The 19,990-nt window shown below is 32.8% G+C and overlaps 2 protein-coding genes and 1 long non-coding RNA gene across 3 annotated transcripts; 2 read left to right on the forward strand and 1 right to left on the reverse strand.

The window, feature by feature from the left end:
* Positions 1-4,600: 4,600 nt before the first annotated feature.
* On the reverse strand, positions 4,601-5,692 carry LOC134254382 (uncharacterized). The gene has a single exon (XM_062736914.1). The coding sequence runs from the start codon at positions 5,690-5,692 to the stop codon at positions 4,601-4,603; it is 1,092 nt and encodes a 363-aa protein (XP_062592898.1).
* A 5,813-nt stretch (positions 5,693-11,505) lies between these two features.
* LOC134254385 (uncharacterized) lies at positions 11,506-13,691 on the forward strand. The gene is made up of 4 exons (XR_009989308.1): positions 11,506-11,676; positions 12,875-13,140; positions 13,246-13,388; positions 13,552-13,691. It is a non-coding gene; the product is annotated as an uncharacterized LOC134254385 (long non-coding RNA).
* Positions 13,692-13,837: 146 nt separating this feature from the next.
* LOC134254383 (uncharacterized) lies at positions 13,838-15,012 on the forward strand. The gene is made up of 4 exons (XM_062736915.1): positions 13,838-13,850; positions 13,945-13,995; positions 14,141-14,206; positions 14,409-15,012. Exons 1-4 carry the CDS (start codon positions 13,838-13,840, stop codon positions 14,939-14,941), a joined length of 663 nt encoding a protein of 220 aa, XP_062592899.1. The 3' UTR covers positions 14,942-15,012.
* Positions 15,013-19,990: the final 4,978 nt, after the last annotated feature.

The raw sequence follows: 19,990 nt of genomic DNA on the forward strand, positions 1-19,990 counted from the left end.
TATGACACACAATGACTGGCTAAACTAGTTAAATTTTCCATGCACTACATAGTGGGCTAAAAGTTGCTCCACTTATAAGCAGGATGTATGTTTTATAGGATTTTTTGAGGACTTTGACAATGACCCTCATTATATTTACCAAATAACCACACGTGGTTATTTAGCCTGTATTAAATGGATGGTAGCTTAGCTACGACAAGTGGTAGCTGAGCTACCACTAGGTGAGTTGACAGACAATGAGCTGAGTTCGTTATGATAAACAGCTATGGCCTGTGCTAAATGGATTGTAGCTGAGCACCACTAGGTGAGTGGATAGACAGTTAGAAAGGTGAGTGATGATAAACAGCTATGGTTTGAGCTAAATGGATTGTAGCTGAGCTTACACTTGGTGAGTTGATAGATAATTAGCAGAGAATTTTTGGTTTTGAATTTGATATACATGTATTTATTTGATTGTATTTATAGAGTTATACTTTCTAAAGCTTTGATTTTGTTTTAGGAGCAGAGAAAGTAATTGCTCTGGCTGGCTGCATGACATACGCAGAGCTATTGTATGAATCAGTTCCTGATGACGTAAGAATACAACTGAAAGTCTTAATTTTTGTCCTTATGAAAATCTACATATAAACATACAAAATCTGTTCCTAACCGTTATAATTCACTAAGGATATTTGATAAGTACACACGAATGTTAAAATAAATTTGTAGAATCCAACCAAGGAAAAAGCCAAGGCAGCATACAGAAAGTCCTTGGGTGCCTATCAGCGTTTGGCAACAAACAAATTCTGTTTGTAAACAAAGTGGGAGAGCCTGATTTAGTGCAGTTGGCGGGAAATCCTGTCAAACTGATCTCCAAACTGTACGAACATCACAGCATCACACAGACAGACCCCTCACCGCCTAGACCTGGTAACATATGTTTTAATTATACATAAAGGGGAGATACTGTTTTAACTTTTGTGTCTGTCTAGCTGTGTGTCTGTCAATACCAATTTTTCATTACAGTTTTCCCAGCAATTATCCATCGCAAATGCTTGAAATTTTAGCACCTTCTTTGGTAGGATTCATTTAAAACGAATCTGATGTCAATGAAATATATAGCAGTATTGTTTGATATTAAATAAATGTTACATCTGTCACAATAAAAAATTTAAAATACGTAAACATATATACATAAGAGTGGCAAAAATCCAGCGACATGGTCATAATTTTGGTGTTGGCTCCTGAGAGCTGGTTGACAACTCCTTCCAGTCTGTCCTTTATTGCATGATGATTGTCCCCCAGTTTAGAAATTTCTTTACTGTACACGTCCGAGATACTGAAAATTCTGTTTTTGTTTAATTCTACTTCATGATACAAGTGGCTAATTTTCGCCCCAAGCTCAGATTCTGCTGTTAAACATCGCCCGCCATTGAAGAAAACGGCAGCAAAATATACGAGAAAACTGCGATTGCAAAGCGGCTCATCTTGCAAGAAAGTCAAGATTGCAAGTGAAATAAATGAACAACTTCACGTTCCTTTCTATCCCAGGTATACAGAGTTCACCCTAAACAGTCCCATCCGAGGGAAGATTAAGTGTGTTTACATTAAACAATGGTTGCTCAATTTGTGCGTAACTGAAGGATAATTTTGTCAAATGTTCGGTTACTTACATACAGCTGATAAGAAATGTTGACATTTGTAGTAGAACGGAAGTTCGTGTTCAATTTGATGCAATTACCGTCTGAGGGTTTAGATGGTATATTGTGGTTCATCGATAAAATATGTAAACTTTTGTATAACATACTGTACAATACATGCACGAGAAATGCCTGAAATTAATGCGAACTAAATATTTAACCAAAACTCTTCTTTGCTATTAAAAAAGGAGGAATAGTGAGTTGGTAATTAACAGTTTGCAAATTAAACATACCAACATTACGCAGCTAATTATAAGACGTTGGGTAAAAAATTATTCTAGGTAGAAGTGAATTTCCACATAAGTAAGAGTTGCTTTTTCCTTTATTTTTGGAAACGTGCAATCATGAAAATTATGAGGAAATACTAACTTTTTAATGTGTAATTTAATTACCACATATCTAAATGATGAGAACGTATAATTTACAATCACAATTTAGTGGTTTGAGGTCGTAACTAAGGTCCGTTTTACAAAAGAATTTCTGACAACGACCAAAGTACATTACTGCGAATAGCTTTCTATCTTTCATTAATTTTAAAATGGTTTTAATCTTTATTAAAAGAGAGAGGGAGAGAGAGAGAGAGAGAGAGGGAGAGAGAGAGAGAGAGCGAAAGTGTTTTTTATGCCAGAAATTTTAAACTTAAGGAGGCTAGGGGGTCAACAAATTATTTTTTTATTAACCACCAGTTATAACTTAAATTTGGGGATATGATATCTTAAGCTGTCAACTATCATTTTGCAAAGAAAAATTTCATAAATTTTAGTTTTAAAATTTGATCATTTTATTATATCTTTATATGGAGCTCTTCTTCTAAAGGAGATCAAAATAGTCTAAAAATAGCCACAACCACCCAGCCTCTTTAAAACATGTAATTAATTTTGAAAGATTGTACAATCAACTAAATTTGTTTGGTTTTAATGGTCAAGTTTTCTTTTTGTAAGAAGGGACACTGCGAATCATATATGATTATAGGTGTCTCTCAGCTCACAGATGCTTGACTTTTTTTAACCTTTCTTTTCATAAATAAAAATATCCCCTATATAAAAATAACATAGGGGATATATTTATTTATTATTATAAGATACGGAATATTTTATTTATGAAAAGAAAAGTTAAAAACGTCACGCGCCTGTGTCTCAGCTCTGCCGAGGTATAAAAATGTTGTTTTCGGAATTTGGATGGGACCTATCTAACTAATAATAAATTATTATTCAACCTGTCTTTACTCTCTTACGAAGTAGAATTTATAAAACACACATATATATAAGAAGAAAACTCTTACTGTGATACTGTGATATTCACTTCAACATTTATCATTACATATATTTATCAAGGACGTTTTATCAAATTAACTTTTGACTCGATAAAGGCTGGCCTAAAGTATCTTATACCATTTTGAAGAATAATTAAACTTCTACATGTTAGTATGAAACGTAACGAAATATCAAAATTTATTTTCACCATACCTTGATTTTTTACAGTCATGTTCACTTTTCATATTTTTAAATTTTTTTACATCCCTATCTTAGCTGAGAATTAATGCAGTTATGTACAGAAAATGCTACATGAAGTCCCACCTTCAAACAAGCATGAGATACAGTTTCCTTTAAAAGACTGGTATCATATAATTACAATTTTAATCATTCCTTACTGCCAACTTGGAATTCCTGTCATTGTCTTGTCATTCTCACAGGCATTAGGTCAAATAGGGTTAAACCGTGGAAGTGTTTTAAAATCTGCATTTTTAGGCGGGTTACTGAAAAATAAGTTCACGTAACAGGGCTTTAGCAATCTTGTTTTAAGTCAGCATTTTGTAAATCAATACGCAAGTTTCGAGATTATCTCCCTTGGTGTGCTCTTTCGTTGAGGAGGGGAGTTTCGTTGCCGCGTAAACAAACAGGTGGGACAGTGATTTATATATTGGATATGTCACATTATCGATATACTGGTTTATCATAACTACATAATTGGCTAATGATCTTGTCTGCAAATGCAACCTAATGTGATGGCATGTTTCATGTCAAAAGCTACACCATTGTTTTATAATAATTTTATCTACAAATTACTCCTTTAAACTGATCAATATTAATTTATTTATTTATTCAATAAAATTCATTAAATTAAATACTGATCTTAAATTACTTTTCTTTATGAAACGGAGGTAGAGGGGGACCCTTCGTTGCAATCGCACTGAGTAGCTCGTGACTTTTAAAAAACTTTTTAAATAAAGCACATTTTCTTAAATATATTCCTTATTTATATGAAAACTCAACAGGTTAGGTTTAATTTCGTCGTTATTTTTTGGCGATTAGATTTTAAAAAACATAAGAGAAATGCAAACCATAGACTTTCCAACAGTTTTTTGATGAGAAAAACTCGTTTCGTCCTCCAAGATCCTGCGGAAAAAATAAAGTGACATATCATACAGTATACAGTTATGTACATAACTTTTTTTTAAAGGGGAGAATTTACTAGCTTAATCTAAGAGTTAAATACTGAAAACTGTATGCATGTGTGTTTGATTTTATTTTGAGTCTTTCAGGTTGATCGACCGTTTGATTGGAGATATACATGTAACTCTCACCAGGCCAACTTTATACAAATGATCAAATTTTAAGATAATTTTTGACCAGTTATATTCCGCATGGTTTGCAAAAATTAAACGGATTTTACTTATAATTTTTTTGTGTGTGGAAAGTTTCTAGCGAAAAGGGAGAGGATGAATCTTAACTTCATCTTTTAATTAAAATCTCCTTAGCATTAAAACTTTATAAGTAGAAAAAGAGTTTCTTCACATATTAACATGACATATATTTCATAATGATATTTTTGTCCAGAGGGAAATATACGCACATCCTCAGAGAATACGCCTAAAATTCTACAACGTAAGCATCGCAAAGTCCGCCATAATTGAGAGCTGATTACTTGGTTCTGAACTGAGCAACCTCACGAGACAAATTGTCCACCATCTTTGACAAGCTGTTAAGGCGGCTCCACAGCCCGTTCCACATGTTACTCGTGGCCTCTCGATCTTTATCCACAGAAGCAGTGAGCGTAGACAGTTCTTTGGAAATCACAGCTGGACTTGAGTTCTCTGTTTTGTTCTTCAGATCACTTAACATTTCGCGTTGCGACCCCAATACCTCTTCGAATTCCGCCATTTTGACTTGAAGTTGAGATGGATGGAATCCCTCTAGGAGTTTAGAATGGTTTGCCAATGAGTTGTCCAGTGAATTTAATTTTCCTTTTAACCATGCTATGTCATTTTGCATAGCTTTTAAATCTACTCCCAGTAAGATTGATTGTAACCCGTCCATTTTGTTGTTGAGATTAGAAATTTGAGAATTTATCATTTCCTCAGATTTTTGACCAGCTTCTTTGACAACTTGTAGGTCGTGTTTTGTGACAGTTATTTCCCCATTGATTCCCTCCAAACGGGTCTTAAGAGAATTCACCTCGTTCTCAATCCCCCTGGCTAACTGGGGAACGCCGGCAATATCATTCAAAGTGATCGTCTGCTTGTCCAAAACCAGTCTTTGTGACGATTCCTCGGCGGCTAGAGCCGAAATAAGGTCCATCTGCCTCGTGATTTGCATTTGGAGAGAAGCAGTAGCGTCCATCACTTTTTTGGTCAAGTACTTAAAGTCACTGCCAAACGTGTCGTTCATGCGGGAAAGAGCTTGCTCCAGTTGTTCTATTTCTTCATTCGCGTTGTTCATTTTGCCAATATCTTTCTTCATAGTCAGTAGCTCCTGGGAAATTGTCTTCATCTCGTCTTGAACTTCTGCAGACATAGTGTTCAGTTTAGAAATCTCAGCCCCCAGAGTTGACGCTACGGAATTTGCACGTTCTCGGGCCGTGTGGAGTTCTGAGTTTATCCTCCCGACATCCGGGGAACTACAGGAGAGACCATTTCCCTCAGGAACAACGAACTCGTATCGACAATCCTGGCCCCAAGCTAGAGCTAGAAATGCAGCGATGACTATGACTATAAGGCTATTGATAAGACCCATGCTCGATCTTTTTTGTGGAGAAATCACAGAACCTTGTGCCTTTTTATTGAGGAAATTTTCTTCCTCTTTGGACAAAACAAGGCTTTTCGAGGGGAATTTCAGTCAAACAAATCTTTGGAAAAAATTTTTTTTAAGTTTACAATTCCGAATTCCATCGAATGGAATTAATGTGTGCCTTCAACATTCAGTGAAACGATATACACTTTCATAATGAATTTTGATAAATTTTCAGTTTTTATTCAATGATCCCCTTTGGTTCCCCTAATTAAATTGCTCAATTTTTATTGTTCCTAGATACTGAAAGTGATCGAGCAATTTGGAAAGAATTACTCATGCATTCTCTGTAAGCTTATCTTGAAACTAATATAAACTTAATTAGCTTACAGTTTCTTTCATAAAATGTTTATTGCATTTTTGATATAATGTTGCGCATGGAATAATGTTAATGTATAATTATCAGTATGGTATGTGAAAAGGTATTTAAGATCTTTTTATTTCTGTATATGAACTTGAATAACTTTTTAAAATGAAAATATGCATAAAAGATATATATTTTATTCAATTAAAATTTGCCGAGATGAGATTATTTTTTATGAAGAAAGTTGACATGTTGTTCTCCAAATATGATAGTGTTTTCTCTGGATATTAATAATATTTCTTTGAAGAAAAAGAAAAAAAGAGAGAGAACAATTTGACAAAAAAATCAGATAATAATTGAAATTGAATCAGAGCAAATCAGAAAAGTCAATTTTGTCTTGTACCAAATTTTTTTTCAAATTGGGAAGTACTAGTATGTAAGCACAGGCGCTTTTTAACCTTTCTTATCATTATATAGTATAGGGGATATTTTTTTTGAATCAGAATCAAACCATACAACATGGTACATGGGGAACATTAAGTATAAACAATGTCTTTTAAATCGTCAGAGGTACATGTATATAATACAAATATACATATTTACTGAGTATATAACATAAATTAATATTTTACAACTGCATGCATTTAGAGAGGATATACGCTTTACATAAAGAAATAACAGAATGTATTCAATGCATAGAGAAAACACCAAGAGAACAATTAAGAAGGACAGACATTTTCAAATATTTTTGAAATAAATGTACAATGTTTTTAAAAAGATTTAATATGAAAAGAAAGGTTAAAAATGTCAAGCACCTGTGTCTGGTATGTACATGAGGTACCGATAGTAGGCGTGAAAAAATATAATACAAACAAAACCAGCTTGGGTCCTGATTGTAGTAGAATTAAAGTATTGATAAATACGTCTAAGTCAATCAAGTGTCTTAATTATGTGAGAGAGAGAGAGAGAGAGAGAGAGAGAGAGAGAGAGAGAGAGAGAGAGAGAGAGAGAGAGAGAGAGAGAGAGAGAGAGAGAGAGAGAGAGAGACCAAGCTGAAAGCAGAATTACGATTTAACTTATTTTAATGACTAGGAAACAAAATTTGACTTTGTATCTTTTTTAATATTTACTTAACACACTCTTTACATTCTATACTTCCAGAAAGTATGTACATGTATAGAGAGAAAAAACTACACTTTTTATGTGTCTATATATTGACATTCAATCAATATATTTCTACTCCCTTACGTATAATATTTTAATTTTTCGTGTGATCAACGACGCTCGTCGAGTCTAGTATTCCTTTTGCATGGCAAAAATCAATAATTAAAAAAAAAATAATTTAAAAAAAAATTATTGTGCAGAATTGCAGATCGAGTTCTTGAATTCACAAAAAGTAAAACTCAAGCATTAATTCCTATGACTTATTTTGGTGTTTGGTTTGAATATATTTTATTGTATAAATTATATACAAATGGTTTGAACACAAGTTCAAACAACTAACAAGGTTCTCACCATAAATAGCTTCAACTGTCAATGTCTATACATATGAAAAAAAAGAAGAAAAAAAACATTGATATACAAATATGATTGTTTTAAAGATGCATTCTTGACACATGATATAAATATATAACTATCTAGAGTTTAAGTGTTAGGCTGTAATAATTACTTGAATCTACCTGAATCTCTTATAAATATTGGGGGTTTTTTTTGGATTGGATACTAAGATGAACGAAATTCCCGGGGAAACCCACACAAGAAAATCAGGACTTAAATATTTGAGGAATTAGGAAGAAGTGAGTGAAATGAAAAAAAAAACAACATAATTTCCTGTTTAACAGGGTACATTCTGGTCTCAGATAAGGGAGATGGATTCCTGACTCCAAGATCATGAAAAGTTTAAATTTTCTTGTTGTACTTAAATTGTACATAAGTCAAGAAGTACAAAGTTGAAATAATTAAAGAAAATTATCTGCAAATTTAGATATTAAGTAATAAGTAAAAAAAATCAACACTTTTACAGACAATGGAAAAATTGACTTCAGGTAGGATTCTTTTCTAGTTTCTGACTAGATGAAATATTTAATGTATATTTGCTTATATCTCATATATTTAGATGTAAGAGATTTTAAAGATCATATTTTTCTTTTCTCATCACAATTTTACAACTTTGAATAGATATGGTAAACTGAGTGTGAAATGTAGTAGGGTCTATATTTTTGGCGGAATGGTGGCGTATGAAAATATCTTCTTTTCTGATTCTAAAATTTATTATAGAATAATGAATTTAGTTATAATTTTTACACAATCGAAGGCTTGGAGAATTTTTCAAATATAAGTTAAATTAATAATAAGCGTTAAAGTTTTAAAATATATCAGATAAATATGATTTTCCAAACAGACTACAATTACAATTGTGTTAGCTTCCAATCTAAAAACAGATATGAGCCAAAAATCCGTGAAAAGTGTTTTTTCTCTCTTAGTAAATAATCAAAACTTTGTTTTTGTATAATTTTGTATTTTAATATGACTTCTTTACCATGTGTGAAGATAAGAAAAAATTGAGTATAGGACACATATAAAAATAATATATCCTAAAAATTTAGGTAAAAAGGGAAAAATCGGATTAGCCAAAACCTATTTTTATTTAACTATTTATGTCAATTTGGCATTAAATATCATCTTATAAACCCTATATCTTTTCATGCAAAAGAAACACATTTTAAAAAATCTTTTGTAATAAAAGAAGGTATTGCATGATTAGATGTAGTATTTTTTATTCTTAATGTGCAGGGAAAAGGTAATGACCTTGACCTGATCTTGTCTCTAATTAAACGGTCAAAAATAATCTAAGTGATACAATTACTTAGTGATATCGTCTTCTTGATTCTGTGAAAATTTAATTAATTTTTAAACACAATAAATACATTTTTGTATGAGAAGAATGCTACCTTATGTATACAGCTCAACGCACTTTTTAAGCTCACATGGTTTTTCGCGCAAATTAACGTCACATTGTTTTTATGCAAAATTGTGTAAACAGGCAACAAAATATATTTTAAAAGTGATTTCTAACTTACTTTTAAATTTATTTAACTTACATAAAACATAATTCACAAATAAATACTGGTAGGATTTTACTATACTCTTGACTGATGGATTGTGATAGTTCCCAAATGGTTTGTCGTGGTTTCTCGTCAAATGTAGCCATCCATGTACCCGTTCCTTGCCTTGCATTGACTCACAAACAGTGCAAATCATGTAACTTTTATTTTCTGTACAATAACATGACTCTATAAAGCGCAGAATGATAATAGTATTTCTCATTTGTTCAACTGGTTTTCATGTTAAAAAGCTGATATTTTGTTGGGTTACTTTCTGAATCTAGCATCAAAAAAGATACATCCAGCCGCAAAATTCTAAAGTTTAAGACCGTAAATGTAAAAGAATTTTCTTTTCAATGGTAACAATTTACTATTTCAAAAGATGAATGATACTTTTTATTCTGTCTTATGGCATGATTTCTTTCTGCAGCATTGTCATTTTTCGGCGCTATATTTCGACAAAACTACGACGAGTATAGAAAATGTGCAAAGTACTTCGGGTAGGATTCTTCTCACATTTCTTGTATTTAAAAATTAATGAAATTTTCACAGGACAATATCACTAAGTGATGGTATCAGTGAGATTAAATTTGACCGTTTAATATTAGAGGCAAGGTCAGGTCAAGGTCATTACCTTTTTCCTGGACATTAAGAATAAAAAATACTGTTTCCAAGCATGCGATCCCTATTTCTAATTCAAAGGATTAAATGTTTTTCTTTTTGCATAAAGAGATAATACCATATAGGGCCTATAAGATGATATTACCAAATTGACATGGATAATTTTACTTTTTCTAATTTTCACATATAATAACGTTGTCACATAAAGGTATAAAATGATACAAAAAATAAAAGTTTTGATCGTTTACTAAGAGAGAAATAACACCTTTTATGGATTTTTGCCAATTTAGATTTTTTAAAAACCAACATAGTTCTAGCATGTGTAAAAAATCTTATTTATTTGATATATTTTGAAACTTTAGTCCCTTATTATTAATTTAACTTACATTTGAAAATTCCGTGTAGTCTTTGATAGCGTAAAAATTATAACTTAATTCAATGTTCTATAATAATTTTGAGAGGCATAAAAGAAGATATTTTATTGCCACCATTCCGCCAAAAATATATGCAATGTGTTAAACGTAGTTTACCATTTCTATTTAAAGTTGTATAATTGTGAAGAAAAGAAAAATATGGTCTTTTAAATCTCTTACATCTAAATATACAAGACATATCAACAAATGTACTTTGAATATAAATCTAGTCAGAAACCAAAGAAGAATCTTACCTTAAGATGTCAATTTGAAAAATTCAACTCAATAGTATCAAAGAAAGAAAGATTATTAATTGTAAATACCTATGGTGAAATCATACAGATGTAATATCCTATCATTTATAAATGAAGTCCCATTTAAACTCGATTTTGAACTTTTTGATAATTAATCTAAAGAATATGTACCTTTAACATGAGATATTAAATTCATATTAGAGCTATGTCTCGTATTGAAGGTCGGCAATGTTCATTTTAGTGCAAATAATGATGTGACCTTAATTTGTGCGAAAAACCATGAGAGCTTAACTGTTTCATGATCATGGGGTCTGACCACCATCATACTTACAGTGTGTATATAAAGCTGTTTTATTTTTTTACTTTTGTAGTTTTGCAAAATGATGGATAACGGGATCTTGTTATAATTTACCAAAGGCCAAATCCGGCATCATGCGCAATTGTTGCAGAGGTAAAAATGAAGATTGTCCTATATTTTATCACTAAATTTCTTTTCTGCATGCAAAAAAGTATAAAGAAAGGTTTTTAAAAACTAAAATCTGATGAATGAGGAACAGACAGACAGACGGAGAGGAGACCTGAAGTCCTGGTAGGGAAGTAAAGATAAAAGTAAAGATTTAAATCAAATAAAACAAAATGCGAAACAATAATGCCCCCATTGGACAAAATATAACTTGACCTAGATATTTTTGTGATAAATATGTATGCCCAATTTCATTTCAGTATGTGCAAACTCTTTGAAGAAAATGAATGGAAACTGATGTTGGATCGACAGACAGACCGGCAGACAACAACAAAACAATATAATCTCCCTTCTTCGAAAAGAGGGGGGGGGCATAAAAAGTGAAATACATGTATGTATAATACATCAGATGTAAAAAGATAAATATTGATATATGATAAAAATGATAATTATCAGTTTCTAGTCTCCACCTTGTTCAGGTATTGATAATTGAAACGGTTTACACGACGAGGTGGCTATTTTAGTTAACGTTTATTGTTTTCCCTATTGTTTTATAGTGCTATCTGATAACTAATTTGATTTCATGGGAATACCGGGTATCATGGTGCATGCATTTCTATTCATTGGATACTATAATATTATGTTTTACTGTGGTATGGGATAACTTTGGATATCATGGTATTCTTTCTCCGTTGGATGTTTTATTACGTTTTATTTCGGACTAGTGCTTCCGATCTCTCTTGCTCTGCGAACAGAGATTGTTTCACAATGGTAACAACCTTTTGATTTAAATTAAGTTTTAAAAAAATGTTATAGTTCTTCGATTTTCTCCTAAAAAAAGGGAAATATGTTTTTTTCAACGAAATTGTAAATGTTTAGGTCACCTAATTCACTAAGGTAATCATCTACTACTGTATCTGTTTTTGACCTACTGTGCGTCGTCCATTAGCCTGAACCTTTCCAACATTTTCAGCTTCTTCTCTGAACCATAGACGCTTGGTTTCAGGATGGTGATTTTGTGAATTGCATTTTTTCTAGGTGTGTCTGGATACATTCAAAATCATAAAAATCACTGAAATTAGCAATATTTAATAATGTAATACTACTGGATGTACGTAACACCTATAAGAAAAACATAATACACAAACTAAACAACCCTGAAAACAAGCTATCAACAAAATTTATTTAAACAAACCTCTACTATCCTCTTCGTGCCGGCTGGCACATAAGGCTCCATATTTAAACAAAACTATCAGAAAAAAACCAACAGTTATTGATTAGGGGGAAATCTTTTATCATCATCTTATAAATTGCACAACATTTGCCTGGCTGAAGTCTGAATACTGTGACCAAAATCATTAAAATAAGAAATCAATCTAATTATCATCCTCCAGTTTGTGATACACAAATGGAATGCTGATTTTTTTGGTCATTTTGTATTTCCTCATAAAATTCACCTGGTTTGGTGTATTTTTAAAGTTTATTTTATACTTTTAGCACCAATGTAACAAATTCTGAAATTTGTTTTCTTCTGTAAACCTTTACCGAGTGTTTAATTTGTCCATATTTGTAATTTCATTGAAATATTACTAATATTTTCCAAGTTTACTTCATTTTCCAGTTCTTATGGAGAACAGATTCTAAGAATTATCCACTTTTGTGAACTTGTTACATGATATTCAGTCTCCTCCAAAGAAAAAATTGTTTGTATCATCTGTCCTTAAAACCTTGTAATTGCAACACATACTTTTTGACACAAAAATTGCCGAACACTTTAAAGAAATTTTTGCGTCAAAAATCTTAAGTTATGACATGATTCGAGGTCCTGTGAAGGTTATAAAGAATTGTGCAGGTGCACTTTTTAATATTATTTCTTATTAAATAGGCAAAGTTTATTTAAAAATTTATTACAATTGCATTTACGAACATTGGCATACAAGTAAACTCAATTTATTTTTAATATATATAGAGGAATCTGATCTGCGGGTTTCATATGGTGGAACCTTTTTATGGTACGTCATTTCTACTTCTTATCAAATCCTTACGTTTGAAAACTGCATTCGAATTTAATACACTAACATGTCTACCATTCTCTATTTTAATTAACTTTCACAGATAAACATTTCACACAAAAGTCCATACCCTCTTCCCCAATATGTCACAATATCACAGCGGTTCAACAGCGAAATGATTCCGCCATTTTGTTGAACGTCACGTGGTCAGGGCCAGCAGATGGTAAGTCTGATGTAGGTATAATTCTTTCCACTTTTGGTCTCCTGCCATAAGAAATTTGAAATTAGTATTTCGATAATATAAAATGGCTTAAATAATGCATTACAGGTTCAGTTGGTTTTCTGCAAGGGTTTCTAGTGTATGTTAGGAGCTCTGATCCCACCTACACCTACCCGAAAGTTAGCTACCACGTCGATCTGACAGAGAACGCCAGATTCTTCAAGAATGAAACCTTATTTAACACAATCAGGGTAAGTAACTTACCAAGGTTGGTGATCCGCGCCCGTTCTTCATGAAAAGGGGAAAAGGAGCGGATCATCACCCTTTGCTGACAAATGTTGTAAATTTCCACCTCGACTTATATTGATTACACAAAAAATTGATAAATGAATTACGATGAAGCAATTTTTTCAGAGAGGAGTGTTCAGTGTGCTTTGTAACTACACACGTGTTCGAAAAGAGACGTTGGATTTCTACATAAGAAGTCTACCCTCTCCAGAAGACGGTGACAATAACCTCAAAGAATGTTGGTCAACCCTTCAGCCATATTCCGCAGAAACTAACACATTCGGTAAGTGTAAGTTACATGAAGATTTTGTTTTTTCGGTCGGCAGGGGATGCGCACTCCTCCGTGGCACCTGACCACACCTCTGATGTTTTGGAGGTCTGTGTTTGCTTTGCTTCTATTTATTATTGTTTTATGGACTTTCAAAGTTAATTCAATGTAATATAAATAAGACTGAAAAAGTGCAATAAATTGAATACTGAATTCTGAAGTTAAGTTTTTTTGTGTACGTTTGCTTTCAGACTACACTACAATAAGTCCTTTGGTGACATGGCAAAACAGAAGCAATCCTGGTAAGATTAAAACATGTATGTAACTTCATTGTTTAAAGAAAACAATTCATTTAAGTTGAAAACAATGACTTAAGAAGAATATATATGTCATGGAACATGAAAATTGCTATTTTTTATTCTTTAAATAACCATCAAATGCTTTCAGACTACATTACAACAAGTCCTTTGGTGACATGGCAAAACAGAAGCAGTCCTGTTAAGATTAAAACATGTATGTATTTCATTGTATAAAGACAACAATTCATTTAAGTTGAAAACAATGACTTAAGAAGAATATATGTCATGGAACATGAAATTTGCTATTTTGTGTTCTTTAAATAAACATCAAATTAATTTAGTACTATTTTAACCATCTGCATATCTTTGGCTGACTCATTGTGTATTATTGGTCTAAAATTTTTATCCATAAACAGCTCTGGCCAAGCATGACGTGCACAGGAAGTGGAACATCGTCATTATTTCAGCTGTATCAGCTGTCGTCTGCTCTTTAATTTTTGTCGTCATCAGTTTGACTCTTTGGCGGAGAAGACGGACGGTGATCCCAAGAAGTTCGGAAACTGAGAGCGAATCTAGAGTACCAGAGTCATCCTCTCATACTGAGGGCGAATCTATAGTACCAGAGTCATCCTTTCATACTGAGGGTGAATCTATAGTACCAGAGTCATCCTCTCATACTGAGGGCGAATCTATAGTACCAGAGTCATCCTCTCATACTGAGGGCGAATCTATAGTACCAGAGTCATCCCTCTGTGTATCCAAGAAACAAATCGCTCCAAAATCATCGGATTCAGTAATTACTCCTGACAGTAGAATAAGTCACGTGAAGGAATTAAGTTCCGGTCAAAGTGAGGCAACTTCCGGTGACTCGATATACGATGAAGATATTATACAAGAAATGCTTAGGATTAATTTTGCAGACAAAATTGACAGTCATGGATACATGTAAGAGAATTTTGTGGAACAATATGTATGAATGTATGTAGCATAAGGGCATGTTTTAAACCATTTCCTCTGATGTCGAGCTGAACTTTGTTTAACTGAGATGTAGAGTTGAAACTTCTGATTCTTTCTAAGTTTTTTTTGTCAGAAGTATAATTATGTAAGTGCTGTGTTCAAATAAGAATTCCAAATGTACAGGTGTGTACATTTTTAGCTCACCGGAGCCGAAAGTTTTTCTGATCAAAATTTGTCCATTGTTTTTGTCGTCGTAATTTTTTTTACTGTTTCATCTTCTTCTGTGTCAAATTTAACCAAACTTGGCACAAATTATTCTTTATTGCATAGAGAAAGTTCAAGTTTGTTCAAATAAAAGGCTGCGTCCTTTTCTATGGTAAAATTGTTAAGACATAATTTTTAAAAAATGGATGGTATATCAAAAATAACCTCATGACCCCCAGGGGTAGGGCCGGGCCACCATGAGCATAGGCGTCGGAAGCAAATTGAAAGTGGGGGGCGGGGGGCTAAACCAACAAAAAAAAGTAAACCCCAATTTTCAGTGCATAGAAAATGTCTATCTTTGCTAAAAAGCTAAGCCCCACCCCCTCTCCGGTTTCGACGCCTATGATGGGTGAATAAAAGTTTTACAAATAGATATACACAGGAAACATCTTTAAAATTCTTCTCAAAAACAACAAAGTTAAGACCAGTCATATCTATAGAAAATCATCCTCGGTTGTGTACCGGTTATTTTCAATTTTTCTTTTTCGAATCATTACTCTCCGGGAGTAAATGGTGGAGCCAGAAAGAGATTAGGAATACATACAAAAATCTTTTTCAAAACAGGAAAGTCTTGATTATATAGTCATTACTATACGGATACATCAGGTAGTGTAAAATCAAGTTTATCAAAACATGATCCCAAGGGTAGGGTGGGGTTATACTGGTCAATCAAAGTTTTACATAGAAATATAATATTAAATCTATACTCTCAATCAATAGAAACGCCACACTCTAATTTTAGGGTGAAAATTATATACGGGTTATATACGGGTTTCATTGCGTTTCTATTTATTACATGTATATATACTATAGTATAGGAAAAGAATTTTCTAGTCAGAACAAAGGTATATTTACTCGGTTAACCGTAGTGGGCTTCTTGTTTAAATTATTATATTTTTTATGCGCTCGAATTTATTCGGGGTGCATATTGTTTTTGTCCTGTCTGTCTGTCTGTTTAGCAGATTGTCTGTCTGTTGTCAACTTTAACCTTCGCCATAACTTTTGAACCATGAGGGATAGAGACTTCATATTTAGTACGCATACTCTACTAATTAAGCACTTTCAACTGACACCAAGGTCAATGACCTTGTGACCTTGACTGTGACCTTTATGCTAAAATTAGCTTTTTCGAATTTTCGCCATAACTTTTGAACCGCGAGGGATAGAGACTTCATATTTGGTATATACACTTGTATTATCAACTAATTAAGCACTTTTAACTGACACCAAGAACAATAATCGTGTGACCTTGACTGAGACCCATTTACTAAAACTTTTTAGAACTTTGTTGCCGCCGGGCGCATAGTGTTTTACACACACACATCTTGTTTATAACATATTTTTGGTTCATGCAGTTTTTGGCTCACCTAAGCCGAAGGCTCAAGAGAGCTTTTCTGATCAAAATTTGTCCGTTGTCTGTCGTCGTTGTTGTCGTTGTCGTAAACTTTTCACATTTTCATCTTCTTCTCAAGAACCACTGGGCCAATTTCAACCAAACTTTGCACAAAGTGTTCTTGGTTGAAGGAAATTCAAGTTTATTCAAATGAAGGGCCACGCCCATATTCAAGGGGAGATAATTCAGAAATAGTGAAAATTTGGTGGTATGTTTTAAAAATCTACTTCTCAAGAACCACTGCCAGGAAATATGAAACTTATAGGGAAGCATCCTCAGGTAGTGTAAATTTAAGTTTGTTCAAATCATGACCCCCCCCCCCCCCCCGGAGTAAGGGCGGGGCCACAATGGTCGATCAAAAGTTTTACATAGAAATATATAGGAAATTCTTTTAAAATCTTCTTATCAAGAATATCAAAGACATGAATGATAATATTTTTATGGAAGCATCCTCAGGTAGTGTAGATTCAGGTTTGTACAAATCATGACCCCCGGAGGTAGGGCGGGTCTACAATGGCCGATCACAGTTTTACATAGAAATATATAGGAGAATTCTTTAATAAAAATCTTCTTCTCAAGAATAGCAAACCCATGATTTGTCATATTTATATGGAAGCATCCTTAGGTAGTGTAGATTCAAGTTTGTTCAAGCTATGACCCCTGGGGGTATGGTGGGGCAAAAGTGTAAGTTCAAATGTAAAGGGCAATAAAGCCACAGGTAGTCAAAGAAATATGCAAGCATCCTTAGTTAGTGTAGTTTCAAGTTTGTTCAAATCATACCCTCTCCTCTTTAAGGATTTGTACCACTTTTGGGTTTAAACTTTTTAAGGAATGACTCTAATTCTTGGCCAGATTATCGAGTATAATATGGTTTGGGTCAGTTTACGCTTTATAATCCGCGAAGAACTGGAAATGAGAGGATTGATGGATACAGATGATTCAGCTGGTTGTTGTGTTACCAAACCAGATTATACAAAATGTTATGCGTTCCTTTTTGGGAAATCAACCAATGAGAGACAAGAATACAACCAGAATTAAATTATTCAATAATAAACTGATTTCTGCTTTTTTCTAAGCTTCACTGCTCAGCTGAGCGATGTGGCCCATGGGCCTCTTGTTTGATATGCATGTACTTGTAAATTAAATTCAGTGAAATGATTATTATTTTCTGTTTCAATTTCTCTTCCTTATTTTAGATTATTTATTTTAAATTATCTGACTTGGAACATATAACCGCATCTTTGTGCGTTTTTCTAACCCGCGTCTAATTTTTTTTTAAGTCTTCGTAACTGTGAAGATAGGAAATTGTTCACGATTAAGTGAATCACTTACTGGAATATTTAGAAATTCCTGATTGTATGAATGAGCGGGTCATGATCTTATTATTTAAAAATCTATCCCCATCATCAGAACTATGAAGTTTGTTTGCAGTTTTTGAAAACCTAAACAAGTAACTAAACCTGTCTGGAGATTTTTTTGCTGTTGTCCGTGTCTCGTAGGCATGAAAGATTAAAGGATATACATATTACTTAGCAACTTGGACCTATATTGGTAACTTCCTGGCAAATTCGAGCACGGTTCTAGAAGAAAAGGGGGAAAATAAATGTATTTGTACAGAAGTATATAGCTACCTTGCTCTTTCCGCTATAATTGTTGTTTCAATTAGTGGTGACAGTGCATGATAAAAATCTTCAAAAGTTTTCTAACAAGAAACTGTCTTAAAATTTTTTTAAAATATTCACAACAGTTTCCTTCATATTTCTGTGGAAATGAAAATTTCATCAGGTAAACAGATATAAGGTGAAGGATTTTTTTGTAATTTAACATGAACAAAAGGCCCCCCCCCCCCAAAGAAAAAAAAAAACATTTTTAATAAATATTTTTATTCCATTTTTATTGCTACGCTCAAAAATTCAAAAAGAATTTTTGTATATAGTAGTTTATACTCCATCGAGGGTTGGAAACGTCCTCATCGATATTTTCAAAAGTAAAAAAAAAAAAAAAATAAATTAATAGTCCATGAACTTTTATATTTTTAAAGAAATATTTAATCAATCAAATAATTAAAGAAAAATACCAATCCATGAGCTCATATTTTACGGAATTTTCTTTATTAATCAATTAGTTTTATAACTTTTATTAGGTTTTATTATAATCGATTTCTACTCCACTTAGTCTATAAGATCTAAATATTGTTGTTACGATTATTTTTAAAATTGAGGAAGAGGGATATTTTTATTTTTTTAATCCGCTGTGTAGTATTTCCCCATACATGTGGTTTTAGAATAAAACCAGGTTCGACGAGGGTAAAGAAAAAATGTATTATATTATCCAATATTTATTTATTCATCAATAAATTAAATGTATGGTAGAACACATTCCTCATTGGAAAAAAAATTCCATCGGCAAAACTAATCTTTTTATTTCATTTTATCTTTTAGGCCTAATTTAAAATTATATTGTCAGCGATAGTTTGAATTCTTTTTTTAAATTGATAATAAGTAGACCGTCAGGATTTTTTGAAACAGTCACAGCATTTTCTTTACGCAATCAAAGCATGGCACATTTTTTGTTACAAAAGACTAATTCAAAATCAACAATTAAATGCTTTAAATTTGAATTTATTGTGAGTCAAATGGTGCATGCACCTGTATTAAACGATGCACAGATATATAGAGTACAGGGTAGGGGAAACCGTGCTTTATAGAGGTGACCATTTCACCAAGAAAGTCCTTTTGTTTCATAGTTGAATTAAATAAATTCATATTTTGTGAATTTTTGTGTTTTATGAAAGGGATTTTTTTTTACCACCAAGAGCTCAAAGTCTGTCTATATAACAAATGTTAAATACAAATACATTGTATATGTTTATACAAAATATGTATATCATTTAGAAAACATTGAAGCGTGACGACTCCTTTTAGCGACTAAGCCCCAGTTATATCATAACCCCGTAAGTTAAATTACCATAGAAACTATCGATCACGTGGGTAATCATGTAATATATATCTACCGGATTAACAATACATCCTTCGGATCCATATCAACATTACACTTATATGCACAAGCATGTATATGCTGTTGGATTTATCAGTACATATACACTGACTTTTTAAACGCTTTAAACCATGAAAAAGGAAGGCATCAATGCGTGAAGACTTTCCCTTCTGTGTGTTGTTTGGGTGTCGGGTTTACTATGGCCAGTATGGGGCTGGAGCACGAACAAGCTTGGCGATTTTTTCTGGCCGGGATGTCCAACATGTGTGGGGCTACTGGTAAGTTGATACGTGATTTAACAGACAGATTTATTACTGATGAAGATTTAAATTCATTGAACAATAGCTAAGGAAACGCCTGTACATTTAGGATCTCGGATGCATATAT

Source organism: Saccostrea cucullata, unplaced genomic scaffold (genome assembly GCF_032062105.1).
Source record: "Saccostrea cucullata isolate Sc308-1 unplaced genomic scaffold, CSIRO_AGI_Scuc_v1 ctg6250, whole genome shotgun sequence".
In the NCBI taxonomy this organism is placed as follows: domain Eukaryota; kingdom Metazoa; phylum Mollusca; class Bivalvia; order Ostreida; family Ostreidae; genus Saccostrea; species Saccostrea cuccullata.